This window comes from Somniosus microcephalus, chromosome 22, assembly GCF_052327205.1.
Source record: "Somniosus microcephalus isolate GS21.2 chromosome 22, FLI_Smic_1.0, whole genome shotgun sequence".
In the NCBI taxonomy this organism is placed as follows: Eukaryota; Metazoa; Chordata; class Chondrichthyes; order Squaliformes; family Somniosidae; genus Somniosus; species Somniosus microcephalus.
This window is the reverse complement of record NC_141008.1, coordinates 22051312-22070697: the sequence shown is the minus strand read 5'-3', so window position 1 is coordinate 22070697 and position 19386 is coordinate 22051312. Positions and strand designations below refer to the sequence as shown.

The window sequence follows — 19386 nt, the reverse complement described above, 5'->3', positions numbered from 1 at the left end:
GAGGTCCCTCTGTCCCCGAGAGCAGGAGGTCCCTCTGTCCCGAGAGCCGGAGGTCCCTCTGTCCCGAGAGCAGGAGGTCCCTCTGTCCCCGAGAGCAGGAGGTCCCTCTGTCCTGGTATCAGGAGGTCCCTCTGTCCCCGAGAGCAGGAGGTCCCTCTGTCCCCGAGAGCAGGAGGTCCCTCTGTCCCCGAGAGCAGGAGGTCCCTCTGTCCCGGGATCAGGAGGTCCCTCTGTCCTGGTATCAGGAGGTCCCTCTGTCCCCGAGAGCAGGAGGTCCCTCTGTCCCGAGAGCAGGAGGTCCCTCTGTCCCGAGAGCAGGAGGTCCCTCTGTCCCCGAGAGCAGGAGGTCCCTCTGTCCCCGAGAGCAGGCGGTCCCTCTGTCCCCGAGAGCAGGAGGTCCCTCTGTCCCGAGAGCCGGAGGTCCCTCTGTCCCGAGAGCAGGAGGTCCCTCTGTCCCCGAGAGCAGGAGGTCCCTCTGTCCCGAGAGTAGGAGCTCCCTCTGTCCCCGAGAGTAGGAGGTCCCTCTGTCCCCGAGAGCAGGAGGTCCCTCTGTCCCGAGAGCAGGAGGTCCCTCGGTCCCCAAGAGCAGGAGGTCCCTCTGTCCCCGAGAGCAGGAGGTCCCTCTGTCCCCGAGAGCAGGAGGTCCCTCTGTCCCCGAGAGCAGGAGGTCCCTCTGTCCCCGAGAGCAGGAGGTCCCTCTGTCCTGGGATCAGGCGGTCCCTCTGTCCCCGAGAGCAGGAGGTCCCTCTGTCCCCGAGAGCAGGAGGTCCCTCTGTCCCCGAGATCAGGAGGTCCCTCTGTCCCGAGAGTAGGAGGTCCCTCTGTCCCGAGAGCAGGAGGTCCCTCTGTCCCCGAGAGCAGGAGGTCCCTCTGTCCCGAGAGCAGGAGGTCCCTCTGTCCCCGAGAGCAGGAGGTCCCTCTGTCCCCGAGAGTAGGAGGTCCCTCTGTCCCGGGATCAGGAGGTCCCTCTGTCCCCGAGAGTAGGAGGTCCCTCTGTCCCCGAGAGCAGGAGGTCCCTCTGTCCCGAGAGCAGGAGATCCCTCTGTCCCCGGGATCAGGAGGTCCCTCTGTCCCCGAGAGCAGGAGGTCCCTCTGTCCCCGAGAGCAGGAGGTCCCTCTGTCCCCGAGAGTAGGAGGTCCCTCTGTCCCGGGATCAGGAGGTCCCTCTGTCCCCGAGAGTAGGAGGTCCCTCTGTCCCCGAGAGCAGGAGGTCCCTCTGTCCCGAGAGCAGGAGATCCCTCTGTCCCCGGGATCAGGAGGTCCCTCTGTCCCCGAGAGCAGGAGGTCCCTCTGTCCCCGAGAGTAGGAGGTCCCTCTGTCCCCGGGATCAGGAGGTCCCTCTGTCCCCGAGAGCAGGAGGTCCCTCTGTCCCCGAGAGCAGGAGGTCCCTCTGTCCCCGAGAGCAGGAGGTCCCTCTGTCCTGGGATCAGGAGGTCCCTCTTTTTACCCTTTGGTTTGTTGCATCAAGAAGACCTAAAAAAAATCTATATTTGTTTAAAAACGTAAATAAAGATATCCAAATTCAAGTGTAAAGTTTGGTCTAGGATCCTTTGATATGGCCAATCACACTCTGTGTCCTCTCAATGGGATGATATTTCTCCCTCAGGATGAGGCACCTAGTATCAGCTTGATGCGAGTTGTATGGTCCTGTAACTCTTACTGCCTATTGCAGGACCTGGAACATCCCACATTGATGAGCTGCAGGCTGGGAGAGGCTGGAATTAGGAGCAGCCAGTCTCTGTAGACTGCAGCTAGATGGGAAGCACTAGCATCAGTCAATCTGTCACCATGCAATGAGATGCAAATACATTTACAAACAATTCAACCAGATAATTACAGAAAATACACATTTACATTTTTTTTTTGCCAAGGACTATGTTTTGCATAATTCAAAACAGATAAGAATGGCTGGGCCAAATGTGGATGCAGGAGATATAATTACTACTGGCATTTAATAATAAAAATTAGCTTTTGAAATTGAACCATTCGTTATATCCACCTCAAACACATTCGCTCTTTCTGATGAAGTTATGTCAGCAGTTCCAGAGAGAAGTTTCTGTCCTTTGATGTTTCCCAACGTTCAAAGTTCCGGTGAGCCCTCTCCAGATCCTGGATGATTTGGAACAGTTTGTTTGGGACGTCCGTCTTATCGATCCCTGCAAAGGAAAGACGGCTTAGGAAGGCCAACTCTGCGATGGGGTGTGCCCAGCGAGGGAGTCATGCTCACCCTGAACGGGAGAGGCCTGGCACCTGTTCCGCTCATCGTAAACCATCAGTTCCCAGAGGGGTCCTTACACAGGCATTAGGCCCATCATTAACGTATGCAAGGGGCCTGACGCCCGTTTTAGGCTTCCACCTGGGACGCCTAAAAGAAATGGGCCCGATGAATTTAGCAGTGGTCCGAACGCACGTGAAGATTAGGAGCAGGCCGTCCCATTGCTAAATTTGTCATCGTTGCAACCGAAAAATGCGCGCAACACATGCCAATTTATACCCCGTCATTTTGTCTGTACCTCATCCTTTCCTAAGACTTCAAAACTGTGAAAGTCCTTGTGTCCCTCCATCCTTCCTTTCTATACTCTACAGGCTTTTAAAAACCATGATTTCCTTTGACCAATGACCAGGGTTTGTGATACAAAAGTTTCCATATTTCATTGTATATCCAAATCTAAGCTAGCCAGTGAATAATTCTGGCCAGAATTTTGCAGGGGGGGGGAGGCCGAGGTCAGCGGGGCATGATCGGTGGCGGGTCGGGTGGCAAAGTGTTTTGTTTTACACAGTGGGCCAGGACACCGCTGTGAACCCGCCGCCACATGCCTTTCCCAATGACGGGTCTGTCAGCGCTGAGCAGGCCCGACATGCAGCGGCGGGGGACCCAATTCAGGTACTTTGTGGCTTGTTTAGAGCCACTTAAGAATGATTTTCAACTTACCTTTTGCATTTGACAGCTCGCCCATGGTGTCCACGCTGGTCATGGACCACGTCTATCAAGCTGAGGCGGGAGTTCAGTGGCCATTGAATCAGCTGTTGAGTTGACAGCTTCAAATGTAAAGTAAAAGCTCCCACCTTACAGAGATATCTTCCCTCAGCCACAAGCTCTTCCTCACTGCATTTCCACTACAGATTCACCATGCTGCAAGTCTTTATACAAGTCTCCATCCAGTCTGACCTCATTACCTCTCTCACCATTGACAGATCGCTTCTGTCATCTCTACTTCACCTGCCATCTATTCCATCAGCATGGGTGCCCTTTATATTCTCTCAGTTGGTCCTCAGAATCCCACCACAATCAGCCCCAATACCAGCAGCACCAGCCACACCAGCAGCACTAACAACAACTCCGACCTTCTCCGCAATCAACTGATGCTGCACAGGACAGAGGGCATCAGCACCCAACCATATTGCTGCCCGGGAGGCCAGGGATGGCCTCACCATGGCCAGATTTACTTCACTTGATGCTGTACACCCTGGCTGCCACATGATGCACCAGGTTGGCACCACCCCACACCAACACCATAAAGCATTCCTACAATGTCCAAGCCATTCCTTTCACACTTATGACCATTGCGGGGAGTACCGTTATGTCTCACCATTCACTGCAACTCACTAAGCCACTTCCAAAGGTGCACAAAATCTGTCCACGAACGTAAAGTGTTGAAAATAAAGGTTTCAATGTTTGACACCACATTAACAGAATGCTGAGGTGCTCTTGCAGAGAGCCGGCATGGGCTTGATGGGCCGAATGGCCTTCTTCTGTGCTGTAACCATTCTATGATTCTATGAGTGTGGCTTTGTACTAACGTTTCGTGATCTACTGAGATCATTGAAACGTTTCCGACACTGCACCCAGGTTCTCCTGACCACATCCCTGCTTGTGTCCTCCTCTGCAATGTGCAACTAGGCTGTGTTGATCTCCTCGGGAGGTCTCTCCCACCCATGGGAAGGGAAGAGGACCTCCCTGCGTGCTGTGACTCCCTCCATAAGCATATGGAGGGAGTCATGGGAGGGCCTGGGTGCAGCCCTGTGCCTTTGTGCTGTCATTGTCAGTGTCTGCTGCACCTCAATGTTGTAGAACACTAACAGCACAAATGTCAAAATAAAGTTGGCTATGGTCCATTTAAGGAAACCGGCTGATGATGCATCATCAAGTAAGGAGTGTAATGGAAAACTCTCCACTTGCCTGGATGAGTGCAGCTCTAGCAACACTCAAGAAGCTCGACACCATCCAGATCAAAGCAGCCCACTTTATTGGCACCCCATCCACCACCTTAAACATTCACTCCCTCCACCACCGGTGTACCGTGTTTGCAGTGTGTACCATCTACAAGATGCACTGCAGCAACTCGCCAAGGCTTCTTCGGCAGCACCTCCCAAACCCGCGACCTCTACTACCTAGAAGGGCAAGGACAGCAGGTGCATGGGAACACCACCTCCTCCAAGTTCCCCTCCAAGTCACACACCATCCCGACTTGGAAATATATCGCCGATCCTTCATCGTCGCTGGGTCAAACTCCTGGAACTCCCTCCCTAACAGCACTGTGGGAGTACCTTCACCACACAGACTGCAGCAGTTCAAGAAGGCGGCTCACCACCACCTTCTCAAGGGCAACTAGGGATGGGCAATAAATGCTGGCCTTGCCAGCAACGCCCACATCCCGTGAATGAAATTTAAAAAAAATGATGTCACCAGACCCGCTTCCTCTAATTGGCTGGGAAACGCACTGGGTGAGCTTAACAAGCCCAATCAGGGGAAATTCATTTCACAGAGCGGGCTGGAGCCAGCAGTGGGGTCGGGAACCACCACCGACATCGCCCGCCACGGACCCGCCGAGGTTAGTAAAATCCCGGTCTCTATCTCCAATATTCTGGCTCTCCCTATTTGTCCCAGTCTGAACTAGCTAACCAGATGAACTAATATCCAAAGGGTTACAAGGTATAATAACAACAACTTGCATTTATACAGCGCTTTTAACATAGGAAACCATCCCAAGGCATTTACAAAAGTTTAATTTGGTAAAAAAGTGACACGGAGCCAAAGGAGATATTAGCAGGGTGACTAAATCCAGGGTCAAAGAGGTGGGTTTTAAGGAGAGTCTCAAAGGACGGCAGGGACGAAGGGAGGCAGAGAGGTTTAGGGAGGGAATTCCAGAGCTTAGGATCTAGACGGCTGAAGGCGCAGTTGCCAATGGATGAAGGAAATGGGGAACGTGTAAAAGGCCAATTATTAATAAATAAATGTTTAAAATAGAAGCGTAAGAAACCAAACTTAGCATCCACATTCTACACTGCACAAGTAGCACAACACCATCCCGTTAAATGCTTGTCATTTATTTTGGTTATCCCTTTGTAGGTTCTTCACCTCACACGCTGCTCCAATGGGGGAATGGGTTCTCAGTCTGACATATTACCTTCACGTGCACTGGTGGTGACATCACTCTTCCCTTTGCATTCCAAGTATTTTTCTCTATGAACAAATAAGAAAACTTTTACATTAAATAAAGTGTTATATTAAATAAAGCATTACATTAAACAAAGTGCTACATTAAATAATAAACAGACTGTCACATTAGACCATTCAACAGACAGACACATTCATTACATTTTTATATAAAATATTATGTACTACAATTCGCTACCGGGAATGGTAGTGTTGCGGTTGTGTTACTGAACTGATAATCCATAATAATATTTAATAATAATTTGAGTTCAAATCCCACCATGGCAGTTTGCGAATTCGGATTCAGGTTAAAAATCTGGAAATAAAAACCTGGGATCAGTAACAGTGACCATGAAGCTGTCAGGTTGTTATAAAAGCCCAACTGGTTCACTGGAGCCCTTTAGGGAGGGAATCCTTCCGTCCTTACCCGGTCTGGCCTATATGTGAATCCAGTCCCACACCAATGTGGTTGACTCTTAACAGCCCTGTGAAGCGAGGCGCGAGCCACTCCCAGCGGTCCATGAAGATGGCCAACTACCACCTTCTCAGAGCAACTTGACGGTGCAGGTACGTTGCTCTTGCTGAAACTAAATGGGCTTAATAATGCTCTTTGGGCAATCCATGTAACATAGAGGAACTCCTGCTACCCACGATCCGCTCACCACAGTCACATAATGTACAGATTGGGGCGAGCCAGTCAGTATTGTAACCTCAGTGTTTCTGCAGTGTGGTCCACACTGACTGGTGATCCTGCCAATTGTTGTTGGGTACAGCAGGAGAGGGCGCATCAGCCAGTGAGTGACCTCCAACCCCAGGCCCAGCCCGGGCAGCTACCGCCTATTTCCAAGTGGCTGGCTCGAGCGACCTTGGCGTAGGCCTGGCAAGAAGTTGTCCAATCACTCCCTTGGGTGAAGGATGCCACGTGGCACCGGAAGGCGCAACAGAAGGCCGTCGATTCAGGTGCACTAAAAGGTGCGAATCCATCACATTCCCTCTTTCATCAGATACTCACGTTAATGAATCCCTGGCTGCAAGCAGCTGCCGGTAAATCAGATGGCATTCCAGATCGGGATTAAGTGGATCGTTCCACTCCTGGAGTGTCACACCAAAGTGGGTTTTGTCACATCCCGGAGCTGTCAAACAGTAAACACATGGGCAGAGTCACCTCCTGCTCAGCAACTGCTCCGACTCTGAATCATTTCACTTACAGAAATTCAGTGAAATTATGGTGAGAATTTTCTGCTCTACATTATCATTATACTTCTGATAATAATGGAAGGCTTTCTGGGGGGTCATTTTTAAAAATCAGTTACTGGTAGATGTTAAGACCAGAGAGGTGATGCAGCAACTGATACAGCTTAGTGCTGTGAGCTGGGGTAGTCACCAACCGTAGTGTATAGCTAAGATAATTCCATTAACGGGAGGGAATGCAATGGTGAGGCCGCTGCTTTGGTGTGGAATATTTAATCTCTTTTTACAGTGAGTGTTTGGAAAATAGAGTGAGTTCATCAGTGAGCAGATGGGAGAATGAGACAGAGTGACTGAGTGAGTGAAGGAATGTGTGTGAGAGAGTGTGCGCAAATGAGTAAGAGCACGTGAGAGTGAGGGAATGAGTGTGTGAATGAATGAGAGTTTATGAAAGAAGAATGAAGAAAGAAAGACTTGCATTTATATAGCACCTTTCACGATCACTGGACGTCCCAAAGCGCTTTACAGCCAATGAAGTACTTTTTGAAGCGGAGTCACTGTTGTAATGTGGGAAACGCAGCAGCCAATTTGTGCACAGCAAGCTCCCACAAACAGCAATGTGATAATGACCAGATAATCTGGTTTAGTGAAGGTGGTATGAGAGCAAGTGAGTAGGAAGAGACTGATTGTGGGATAGAGAGAATCAGCAATTGTGTACGGAAGAGAACGACACTTTGGGGATTTGCTCCCTCTTGTCTCAGTTGCACCACACTATGTAACCTCAGTATTTCTGCAGTACTGGTGATCCAGCCCATTTACCATCAAGCAGTGGGACATGGACATGTGCCAGTCAGTCCCCACATGCCAGTTTCCCAATCCTGCCAATTGTTGTTGGGTAGAGGCTCGGCGCTTCTTCGCAGGAGGAGAGGGAACATCAGCCAGTGAGTGACCTCCAAGCCTAGGCCCAGCCCAGGCAGCTACTGCCCATTCCCATTTCCTTCTCTCCAAGGCCCCACTCCTGCCTCTCTCCCCAACTCATTCCTCTCCTATATAAACAGGAAGGCAGATTATTATTTGAATGGCAATAGATTGGGAGAAGGGGAAGTGCAAAGAGACCTGGGTGTCCTGGTGCACCAGTCGCTGAAGGTAAGCATGCAGGTGCAGCAGGCGGTTAAGAAGGCAAATGGTATGTTGGCCTTCGTAGTGAGAGGGTTCGAGTACAGGAACAAGGATGTCTTGCTACAGTTGTACAGGGCCTTGGTGAGACCACACCTTGAGTATTGTGTGCAGTTTTGGTCACCTTACCTGAGGAAGGACGTTCTTGCCATGGAGGGAGTGCAGCGAAGATTCACCAGGCTGATACCTGGGATGGCAGGAATGATGTACGAGGAGAGATTGTGTCGATTGGGCTTGTACTCACTGGAGTTTAGAAGATTGAGAGGGGATCTCATCGAAACCTATAAAATTCTGTCAGGTCTGGACAGACTAGATGCAGGAAGGATGTTTCTGATGGCCGGGGAGTCCAGAACTAGGGGTCATAGTCTAAGGATAAGGGGTAAGCCATTTAGGACTGAAATGAGGAGGAATTTCTTCACCCAGAGAGTGGTGAACCTGTGGAATTCTCTACCACAGAGGGTGGTGGAGGCCAGTTCATTAAATATATTCAAGAAAGAGTTGGATATATTTCTTGAGGCTAAAGGGATCAAGGGATATGGGGAGAAGGCAGGGACAGGGTACTGAATTTGGTTGATCAGCCATGATCTAGTTGAATGGCGGAGCAGGCTCGAAGGGCCGAATGGCCTACTCCTGCTCCTATCTTCTATGTTTCTATGTTTCTATCTCACTACTGTCTCACTCTCATTCTTTCTTTCTCCTAAGTTGCTCTTTCCTAGTCTCAGTCACAACATGTGTATTATGGCAAGTACAGCTGAAAAAGGACAAGGCGTCAAATGGATCAGCACACTGACAGAGCACTGCACTATCAAAACACATGCTTAATTTAGAAAAAAAAACTAATCGCACGGAGTTCCTGTCTGAATAAAATAGGTTTGAGTCATTCTCTTGTGTGCCTGACATTTTTAACACATCACTAAAAGGCCTGCAACAGGAGTGATTTATGTGAACAGTTTACATGGTAGTCGGAGACTGCATACACTGAAATGGGGGAATTTAATCAATTTGCATCACAAAAAAACTTTTATGTTATTTAGAAACATGTCAGATGGGCAGCTCATTCATTTTGAATGAGTCTCTTTGCTCAGGAAGCAATCAGTGCAGCGGAAGGGGGACCCTGGAAAAACGGTGTAAGTAACGGCAGTACCCGCTTTCTCCTTTTGGTGGCAGCAGCTCCACTTCTCCCCTTTAAAGACGCCAGGATGGTAGGAGTTCAGCATTTGCTCATTGCTGACACAGTATTTCCTTAACGATGACAGCCACTGATTTAGTTCGTTCACATTCTAAGAATGAAGTAAAATAATCTGTCAGCATCTATTTTAATTTTCAAGGGAAGGAGATGCAATGAAGCCCAGTTGTTTGTATCACATAAGCCTCTTATTGTACAGGTTAATATAAAACCCACCAATTATTACAAAGGTTTATCTCATAATCCCCCAATAAGGGTGCCACAATAACAATTACCATATTCCTTTACATCATCATACACTTATTACAGACCTGCCAATGATGGGGAGACACCAAGAATTAGATAGGTTACTTTCAGAAAATAACATTTTGGGATGCAGTATATGAGTAATTAGGGACGTGACATGTGGTAAGTGTAGCATATTCAGGTAGAACACATGAGCTTGGTTCTCTAAGCTCTCCGCCACAGGTTTTCCTCGCCTCATGTCTGGGTCTGGTGTAGACTCATTGACAGAGGTTGATTGCTGCGATTAGTCAACAACTTCATTATCACCGTATCATGCGACTACCGGGATGGTAGAAGATGAGCTAGACGGACCCGGGTCTTTTCTCGTCTAGCAATTCCTATGTTCCACAGAGTGAGATTTATGATCGATGACTGAGGCAGAGACAGGTCCCACACAGAGTGAGACATTAAATCAGGTTACATTTTAAAACCAAAATGAGTGATTTTCACTCTAAATGAAAGAAAGACTTGCATTTATATAGTGCCTTTCACGACCACCGGACGTCTCAAAGAGCTTTACAGCCAATAAAGTACTTTTGTAATGTGGGAAACGCAGCAGCCAATTTGCGCACAGCAAGCTCCCACAAACAGCAATGTGATCATCTGTTTTTGTTATGTTGATTGAGGGATAAATATTGGCCAGGAGTGAGACTTGGTTGGTCTGAGTAATAATACTTGGCCTTTGATCACGATCAGGAATGTAAGAATTTACACAACTCAAGCAGGCTATCTGCTAGTCCTAGAGTTCAGCAAAATACCATATTCTGACTCTAATGTGTTCCTTTCACCAAAAACAATCTAATTCCTTGCGTCTCCACTGTCTCTCTGGGCAGCCTGTTCCACCTTCACCGCCCTCGGTGTGAAGTAGTTAAACTGGATTCTCATCAGGGTTCGGTTTATCTTATAATCTCCAATAAGAGTTCTATAATAACAATTACCATATTCATTTGTATAATAATCTGCCTGCTACAGACCTGTCAACATTGGGCCAACACGAGGAATGAGATTTCTTAGCTCTGAGAATCTTGAAAGGTCTCGCTGAACCTTTCTTTCCCTGGTATAAACATTCCCAGCTTCCTTAGTCTCCCTTCATACCTCAGGGGCCGAATCACTGTTATCAGTTTAGTTGCCTCCTCTGTACCCCCTCTAACACAGGATGTCCCCACTGTAGCACACTGACCAGAGTTATATACAGTGCTCCAACTGGGGCTGAGGCAGTGCTCTATACAAGCTCACTAGTACCCCTGGAACAGAGTGTTTCATCACTCTGGCTGTACACCCCAAGATCTTCTTTGCCTTCTTTACTGATGTTGCTGATTGCAGCGATGGCTTCAATAACCTATCTCTAGATTTCCCCTTCCTGTGTTGTGTCCCATAATCTCCTTATTCATCTTCCCCAATCTCAGACCTTGCATTGGTTCAATGTTAACCCAACCCCCCCAATCTCTCTGTACTTGCAGCTTTCCCTCTCAATTCTATATCAGCAATCTTGGCTGTTTTTCTCCACACTTCCAAATCATGTACATTCATTGTGAACAGACTTAGGAAATGGGCATCTCATTTATTTAGAATGACTCTAATTGCTCATGAAACTCTCTGCAGTGGATGGGAACCCAGGACAAACCTTTCACAAGTAACTGCAGTGCTTGGCTTTTCCTTTAGGTGGCAGCAGCTCCACTTCTCCCCTTCAAACACACCAGGATAAGAGTAAACAATAGCACGTCCCCGAGGATGGGGATTAGAGGGTTTCTGCCCTAGCGAGGGAGTGGTGGGAAAGAGTGACCGCATCAATGGGGAAGGGGAGAGTGACATCATCAATGGGGAAGGGAAGAGTGACATCATCAATGGGGGAGGGGAGAGTGACAGCATCAATTTGGGATGGGGAGAGTGACATCATCAATGGGGGAGGGGAGAGTGGCATCACCAATTGGAGAGGGGGAAGAGTGACATCATCAATTGGGAGGGGAAATAGTGGCATCATCAATGGGGAGGGGAGAGTGACATCATCAATGGGGAGGGGAGAGTGGCATCATCAATGGGGAGGGGAGAGTGGCATCATCAATGGGGAGGGGAGAGTGACATTATCAATTGGGGAGGGGAGAGTGACATCATCAATTGGGGAGGGGAGAGTGACATCATTAATTGGGATGGGGAGAGTGACATCATTAATTGGGATGGGGAGAGTGACATCATCAATCAGGGAGGGGGAAGAGTGACATCATAAATTGGGAGGGGAAATAGTGGCATCATCAATGGGGAGGGGAGAGTGACATCATCAATGGGGAGGGGAGAGTGACATCATCAATGGGGAGGGGAGAGTGACATTATCAATTGGGGAGGGGAGAGTGACATCATCAATTGGGGAGGGGAGAGTGACATCATTAATTGGGATGGGGAGAGTGACATCATTAATTGGGATGGGGAGAGTGACATCATCAATCAGGGAGGGGGAAGTGACATCATAAATTGGGATGGGGAGAGTGACATCATCAATCAGGGAGGGGGAAGAGTGACAGCATCAATTGGGGAGGGGAAAGTGACATCATCAAATGGGGAGGGGAGAGTGACAGCATCAGTTGGGGAGGAGGAAGAGTGACATCATCAATTGGGGAGAGGAGAGTGACATCATAAATTGGGAAGGGGAGTGTGACAGCATCAATTGGGGAGAGGAGAGTGACATCATAAATTGGGGAGAGGAGAGTGACATCATAAATTGGGGAGGGGAGTGTGACAGCGTCAGTTGGGGAGGGGAGAGTGACATCATCAATGGGAAGGGGAGAGTGACATCATTAAATTGGGAGTGGAGAGTGACAGCATCAGTTGGGGAGAGTGACATCATCAATTGGGGAGGGGGAAATAGTGACATTACCAATTGGGAAGAGGGAAGAGTGGCATCATCAGTTGGGGAGGGGGAAATAGTGACGTCATCAATTAGGATGGGGAGAGTGACATCATTAATTGGGGGGGAGAGTGACATCATCAATTGGGATGGGGAGAGTGACATCATCAATTGAAAGAAAGAAATTCTTGCATTTATATAACGTCTTTTACGACCACCGGTCGTCCCAAAGCACTTTACAGCCAATGAAGTACTTTTGAAGTGTAGTCACTGTTGTAATGTACGAAACGCGGCAGCCAATTTGCGCACAGCAAGCTCCCACAAACAGCAATGTGATAATGACCAGATAATCTGCTTTTGTTATGTTGGTTGAGGGATAAATATTGGGCAGGACACCGGGGGAAACTCCCCTGCTCTTCTTCGAAATAGTGTCATGGGATCTTTTACGTCCACCTGAGAGAGCAGATGGGGCCTCGGTTTAATGTTTCATCCGAAAGATAGCACCTCCAACTGTGCAGCACTGCCTCAGTACTGCGCTGGATTGTCAGTCTAGATTTTTGTGCTCAAGTCTCTGAAGTGGGACTTGAACCCATGACCTCCTGCCTCAGAGGCGAGAGTGCTACGACCTGAGCCACAGCTGACACATCTGGGGGAGGGGAGAGTGACATCATCAATTGGGGAGGGGAGAGTGACATCATCAATCAGGATGGGAGAGTGACATCATCAATCGGGGAAGGAGAGTGACATCATCAATCGGGGAGGGAGCATAACACCATCAATCGGGGAGGAAGAGTGACATCATCAAATAGGGAGGGGAGAGTGACATCATCAATTGGGGGAGGGGAGAGTGACAGCATCAATCGGGGAGGGGAGAGTGACATCCTCAATTAGGGGAGGGGAAGTGACAGCATCTATTGGGAAGGGGAGAGTGACATCATCAATATGGGAAGGGGAGAGTGACATCATCAATATGGGGAGGGAAGAATGACAGCATCAATTAGGGGAGGAGAAGTGTCATCATCAATTGGGGAGGGCCCTCTTTTTGTAAGACCAAAATAAATTAAACAAATAAACTGTAACTAAAACTCTAATAAATCTTTAAATAAAACTTAACAAATCAAATTAAAATTTGGTCGTTTAAACCAATTATGCACTCCAGTCCCCGCGGCGTCAATTGGGGAGGGCAGAGTGATATTATCAATCGGGGGAGGGGCACAGTGCCTTTTCATTGGATTGGAGGGGGAGTAGGACCCTTGCTGAGTGAATTGGAGGGTGTTAAGTGCACCAGGTTAAATTATTAGGAGAGGAAGGAGTGTCAGTACAAACTGGAAGTGTTGGAGGAGAGGAGAGGAGAGGAGAGTGTCTCTGTGAACAGGTGGGAATTTGGATAGGGTACAGCATCTCTGTGACCTGGCTCTGGCGGGGGTAGAGTGCCTGTGTGAACTGGGCCGGTGCGGGACTGGATGTAGGAGAGTGATTGTTCAGGTAGCTTTTAGGGAAGTGATGGTCTGGCAGATCTGTTGAAAATCCAAATGTCACTTTGTTTTTCCCTTTTATAAGACTGAAATTCTATTAATTGTGAAGTGTGAAAGCTTAAAATGAACCAGAATGCACCATATTTAGTTGCAAAAATTCTAAATTCCCCAGGGGAGCTTGCCCCCACATCCCCCAGAAAAAAAATGTATTTTCAGCGTTTACATTTCCCCTTCAGGCTTTCATGCCTTTATAGGCCTGATTTTAACTGGGAGCTGGAATTGAACGGGCGTGGGATGGGGTGAGCACGAAACCCCGCTGACCTCGGTCGCTTGAGGCCTGGGTGATTTTGAGTCCAGGGTCCCATCTGCATGTCCCCGCTCTGCTGCCCACTCAAACTGACAGGTAGCAGCAGAAGGCAGCCGACCAGATCTTGGGTAAGAAAGACTTGCATTTCTATAGCATCTTTCGCCACCTCAGAACGCCCCAGAGCGCTTTACAGCCAATGAAGTATTTTTGGAGTGTAGTCACTGTTGTGATGTAGGAAATGCGGCAGCCAATTTGCGCACAGCAAGCTCCCACAAACAGCAATGTGATAATGACCAGATAATCTGTTTTAGTGATGTTGATTGAGGGATCTATATTGGCCAGGATACTGGGAGAACTCCCCTGTCCTCCTTCGATAAAGTACCGTGGGATCTTTTACATCCACCTGAGAGGGCAGACGGGGCCTCGGTTTAATGTCTCATCTGCAGGGTGGGGGGGGTGGCAGTTGGGTGAGTATCGAGTTCGGGTAGTGGGGAGCCCGAAGCAGGGGAGGCCTAAACCTTCTTTGTGGAGCCTGGAGGAGAACTCCTTTTCCACCTTGCCCCACATGGAAATTTAAAAAAAAAATGACTACAAAAACTTGTCTCTTTAGGTCTCTTCTGGCCCTGACTCTTTTTCCCACCGGCTTCACCACGTTAATCTTCCCCGCTCAGGCATCCGGTTAAAATCGCACTCGGGCCCCGGTGACATCAGCGCAGCCCGATCGACATATTCATAGAAGGACTCTGGCAGATCCCAGCAGGTGTCCTTCCCGCCTGCTTAGAAGAGCAGGTTAAAACTGAAGACTGCGGGAAGGGAGCGGGAGGTCGGAGGATACGTCTGTCGGCCCTTTGTAACCCTGCCCAGTTTCTGCCAGGCGGGCAGGGTTAAAATGGCCCCTGTGCGTTTTTTTCCCCTCTAATACAAGTGAAGGAGTGTTGTGTATATCTTATCCTTTAAGTTCCGAAGCCTGTGTAATACTTGTTTTCACATGTCGGGGCTAGTTTTGAAGTGCCTGCTCTCTGGGTGAGGTCTGCCTTTCTGCAACTGTTGGTCAGCTTTTACTGGTATAAGTTACATGAAAGACAATAACAGAGAGATAGACTGACTAATCAGCAAACAGTTCCGATATGAAATAACAACAGAAAATGCTGGAAAAACTCAGCAGGTCAGGCAACATCCGTGGAGAGAAATTTGAGTTGACGTTTCGGGTCGAACCCTTTTTGAAGAAGGGTTCGACCCGAAACGTCAACTCAAATTTCTCTCCACGGATGTTGCCTGACCTCCTGAGTTTTTCCAGCATTTTCTGTTGTTATTTCGGATTTCTAACATCTGCAGTATTTTGCTATCGTACTAGTTCCGATATGAGTTTGCTTAAGGATTAGGGAGTGTTTGACATTCTGTGTAGGCTTTCCTTAAAGGGCACACGGGACTTCACCTCACCATTTGGCAGACGTGTCTTCAGCTGTCTCGGCCCTACGCTCCAGTATTCCCTCCCTAAACCTCTCCACCTCTCTCTTTAATACCTACCCCTTTGACCAAGCTTTTGGTCACCTGTCTTAATGTCTCCTCTTTGGTTCGCTGTCAAATTCTTTTGTCTGATTACGCTCCTGTGAAGCACCTTGGGACACTTTACTATGTTAAAGGCGCTATATAAATGCAGGTTGCTGTTTACACACTTGAGCTGTCTTATTAAATGGCTGACAGTGTATCACCAAATATTTAAAAAATCTGATTCGGTTGTACCCATGATTTTTTGTGATACTTGGCCAGATAAACATTACGTATCATTAGAAAACAGATTTTACTGACCAGATGGGAGTTTCATATGCAGGAGGTAGGCTTGGGACAGTCAGTTCCACGTGCAGGAAGTGTTCCTTAAAGGGACAGGCGGAGTTCCACATACCTTGCTCTGTAAGTACATTATCTCAAATTGCCCTCTGCCATCGGTTGAAATGATCTGCATGACGTACGAGCTGCCAAAACACTTCTCGTCGACTTTCTCTATTGCTCTGATCTTGGACAGTGGAATGAACGCACTCTTCTGTAACATGGATCAAACAGTCCGTTCAAAACAAGTCACCTTGTTTGAGCTATGAGGCTGAGGTTTGCTGCATTTAATTGGGAAAAGCCCTTCAATAGAGAATCTGCGCAGGGTCAGCTAGAGTGGGGGGCGCGGGGGGCATCCAATAGAGAGTGGGCCATAGAACCTGTTGCCATTCAGCACTCATTTACCCTTGGCCTTTTAAAAAATATTAAGGGGGAAAAATTCGGTTGGTTGCGCCACCCATTAGCGCCTAAAGAGGTCGAGAAGTGGGACGCTAACCAACTTGCGCCTGGGCGCAGCAAACCCTGCGCCTCTTCCCAAATTGAGCGGACATTTAGCGCCGGCGCTAAACCGTAGCGCCCGCTCACCGGCGCACGCAGATCATGACGTAATTTCAGTGTGCAACGTCCTTGGGGCGTCCCGGACCGGAAATTCAGTGGCGCCCCCCTCCGTTCCGCCTGTCGCTACCAACGACAGGTTACCTGGAACGTTTCCCAGTCGCTGTCGGGCTGGGGGGGCGCTATTTAAAGGGGACTCTTCCTGGATTATTAGTGGTAGCCATTTTTGGACCACACCTTCTGTGAGAGAGAGAGAGAGAGTTGCTCAGAGACAAACGGAGAGCCATTTCTGCAGTGACCAGCGCTGCCTGAGGAACTTTAGCCTTCTGAACATAACTTTGCAGTTGGTAAGCTTCTCAACCGGCATAACTTTCAGTGCGCACTTACTATGGGGGCTGCATTGGATGGGAACGTCGTGCTTCTCAATCATATTGACAGGGCACAGAGATGCAGGGATAGAGTGGCAGGCATGGCCAGACGGAGGAGGGCCAACAGACGTCGGCACACAAGACCTTACGCTGCCAGGGTTTTCCGCCAACAGTTTTCATATATCAAGGGCCCAGTAATTCCTGTCACAACGCGTGAGTACGGACGGGGTACTCACGCGTGTGCCCGGAGGAATTGCCGGTTTTCAGCATGCACAGCGCATGCGCTGAAAACCGGCATTTCCTGTCCTCTGACCCAAGGGGTTAAGAGGCAGAACGCGTGCAACTTGTGATGCAGCGCGTGCGCGCTGAAATTCCTTTTTTTTCCAGGGTTGCCCGAGTGTAAAGGCCTCCGGTTTTTACGCGTGGAAAAACCAGACGTAAGTATTTAGTTTTACAGGTAAGTGGTCTTTTAGTACAATTTAGAATTTTTTTTCCACAGGTTTATTATTTTTAAAGAATTTACAGTAAGGTAAGTTTAGTTTTAGACCCTATTTTAAAAATTTTTATTTTTTTCAAAAATTTGATTAATTGTTTAAAATATTTTTTTTAACTTATTTATAGTTAATATAATCAGTGGGATGTTTTTTAAAATTTTATTTAAACTTTAAGTAATGTTTTGGCAGCCCATACTTTTCATGAGTTTGACAGTTCTTACGCTCAAACTCATGAATGAAGCTTCCCCTCCCCTGATTGGCTGCACAGTGCTCACCTGATCCCAGCCGGCACATCGCACTAACTACGCCGCTGGATCAGGTAAGCACATCGCGCCGACATCTGAACCGGGCCTGTGACAGGAAATGCAAGCAGGCCCGGGCTTCAGAGGTCGGCGTGCAGGGTGAGTGCACATCGGGGGCTTGCACGCGCGGCAAGCTCCCGATCCTAATTTCAGGGCCAACATGTTGGAGGAGCAGTGTTTCCGAAGGCTGCGCTTCAGTAAGGAGGTGGTCACTGAACTCTGCCACCTGCTTCAGCCAGATCTGCAGCCTCAACTAAGGTGCAGGACATCTCTGTCGGTGGCTGTGAAGATCACTGTGGCTCTAAACTTCTATGTCAGCGGCTTCTTTCAGGCCGTTGCTGGGGACATTGCCAACATCTCACAGTTCGCGGTGCATTGCTGCATCCGTCAAGTGACTAATGCCCTCTTTAAAAGGAGACGGCAGTACATCTCCTTCCCAATGACCCCGGACAAGCAGTGAGAGCGCGCAGAGGGCTTCGCAAGGATAGCGGGCTTCCCCATGGTGCAGGGCGCCATTGACTGCACGCATGTGGCTTTGCAGGCGCCTCTAGAGAATGTGGAGGATTTCCACAACCGAAAGGGGTTCCATTCTTTGAATGTGCAGCTGGTCTGTGACCACCGACAGCTGATACTCGCTGTCAGTGCCCACTTTCCAGGCAGCAGCCACGATGCCTTCATCCTGCGCCAGACTTCTGTGGCAGACCTTTTCGAGGCCCCGGTTCACCCAGGAGGCTGGCTTCTTGGGGACAAGGGCTATCCTCTGTGCCCCTGGCTGCTGACCCTGCTCCGTTCACCCAGCACCCCTGCTGAAGAACGATACAACGAGAGCCATCAAGCGACCAGGAACATCGTGGAGCACACAATCGGCGTGCTGAAGCAATGGTTCCGCTGTCTGGACCATTCCGGAGGAGCCCTTCAGTACTCACCTGAGCGAGTCTCCCACTTCGTGGTTGTGTGTTGCATGCTGCATAACCTGGCAATCCTCAGGACCCAGCCAATGCCACCAGACATTGAAGCACCAGCAGAGGAGGAGGAGGAGGAGCAGCACCAAGACGGGAGGGAGGCACAAACTGCAAGGGCTGTCCATCAGAGGCTTATAGCAAGTCGCTTCTAGGCCCCTCTGAGGAAATGCTTTCTGCCATTCCAAGAACATGAATGGAACCGTTCTGCTACCCCTAAGCCGGTCAAGACAACAATTTGTGCAAAGAACAGACATGGACATTGTGAATAAATAAACTTCTTTATTTAACAAACTGTGTATCCTTCCTGCATGACAAAGCAATGGAAACAAACACCAAAACAAACAGACTGCCACATAACTGGCTCTCACACCCTGGAGACAATGTCCAAAACATAACTGACTCTCACACCCTGGAGACAATGTCCAAAACATAACTGGCTCTCACACCCGGGAGACAATGTCCAAAACATAACTAACATTCAGACCAGCATCCTCGGCCTTGAATGAAAGAAATAACATAATTTAGCAACACCTCCTACTTTTTGCCCCTCGATGGTGAGCTGCTTCCCTTGCAGAATTGCCCCCTTCCCGCCCTGCAGCTCCTCCGTAATGGGATCCCAGTGGCTGCAGCAAGGTTGGGGGAGGCCTGCTGACTGTCAGAAACTGAGACCGCAGATGCCCTTGAGGGACAGCCTGGACCAGCTCTGGGCCTGGAGGGCCCGGCTGCTGACTGCTCCAACTCTGCATGGGCGGCAGCAGTCTGTCCTACAGGTGGTGGCAGCTGCAGTGGAGAAGTGCCATGGTGGCATCAGGAATGCTGTCATCCTGAGAGCGGACAGCAGCTCCCTGGTCGGCCGACACACTGGCACTCTGACGGGGCAGCACTGCAGCATGCGCAGCAATCGGCTGGTGCACAGATTGCTGGCCTGCTGTGGCGCGGTGAGGGCCCCGGGGAATCCTGCCCGATCCAGCGAGGGTGGCAGCAG

General features: G+C 49.2%; 1 protein-coding gene across 1 annotated transcript in view; it reads right to left on the bottom strand.

Annotated features, from left to right (window-relative positions):
• Positions 1 to 1933: 1933 nt before the first annotated feature.
• The window catches only part of rasa4 (RAS p21 protein activator 4), a 336682-nt gene continuing 319229 nt past the window's right edge, over positions 1934 to 19386 (bottom strand). Inside the window, exons 17-21 of the mRNA XM_085964291.1 lie at positions 15797 to 15934; positions 8946 to 9081; positions 6450 to 6570; positions 5409 to 5464; positions 1934 to 2156 (exon numbers count right to left, since the gene is read on the bottom strand). Of these exons, the coding sequence (XP_085820417.1) occupies positions 2029 to 2156; positions 5409 to 5464; positions 6450 to 6570; positions 8946 to 9081; positions 15797 to 15934 (579 nt within the window). The 3' untranslated portion in view covers positions 1934 to 2028. The remainder of the gene's footprint in view (positions 2157 to 5408; positions 5465 to 6449; positions 6571 to 8945; positions 9082 to 15796; positions 15935 to 19386) is intronic.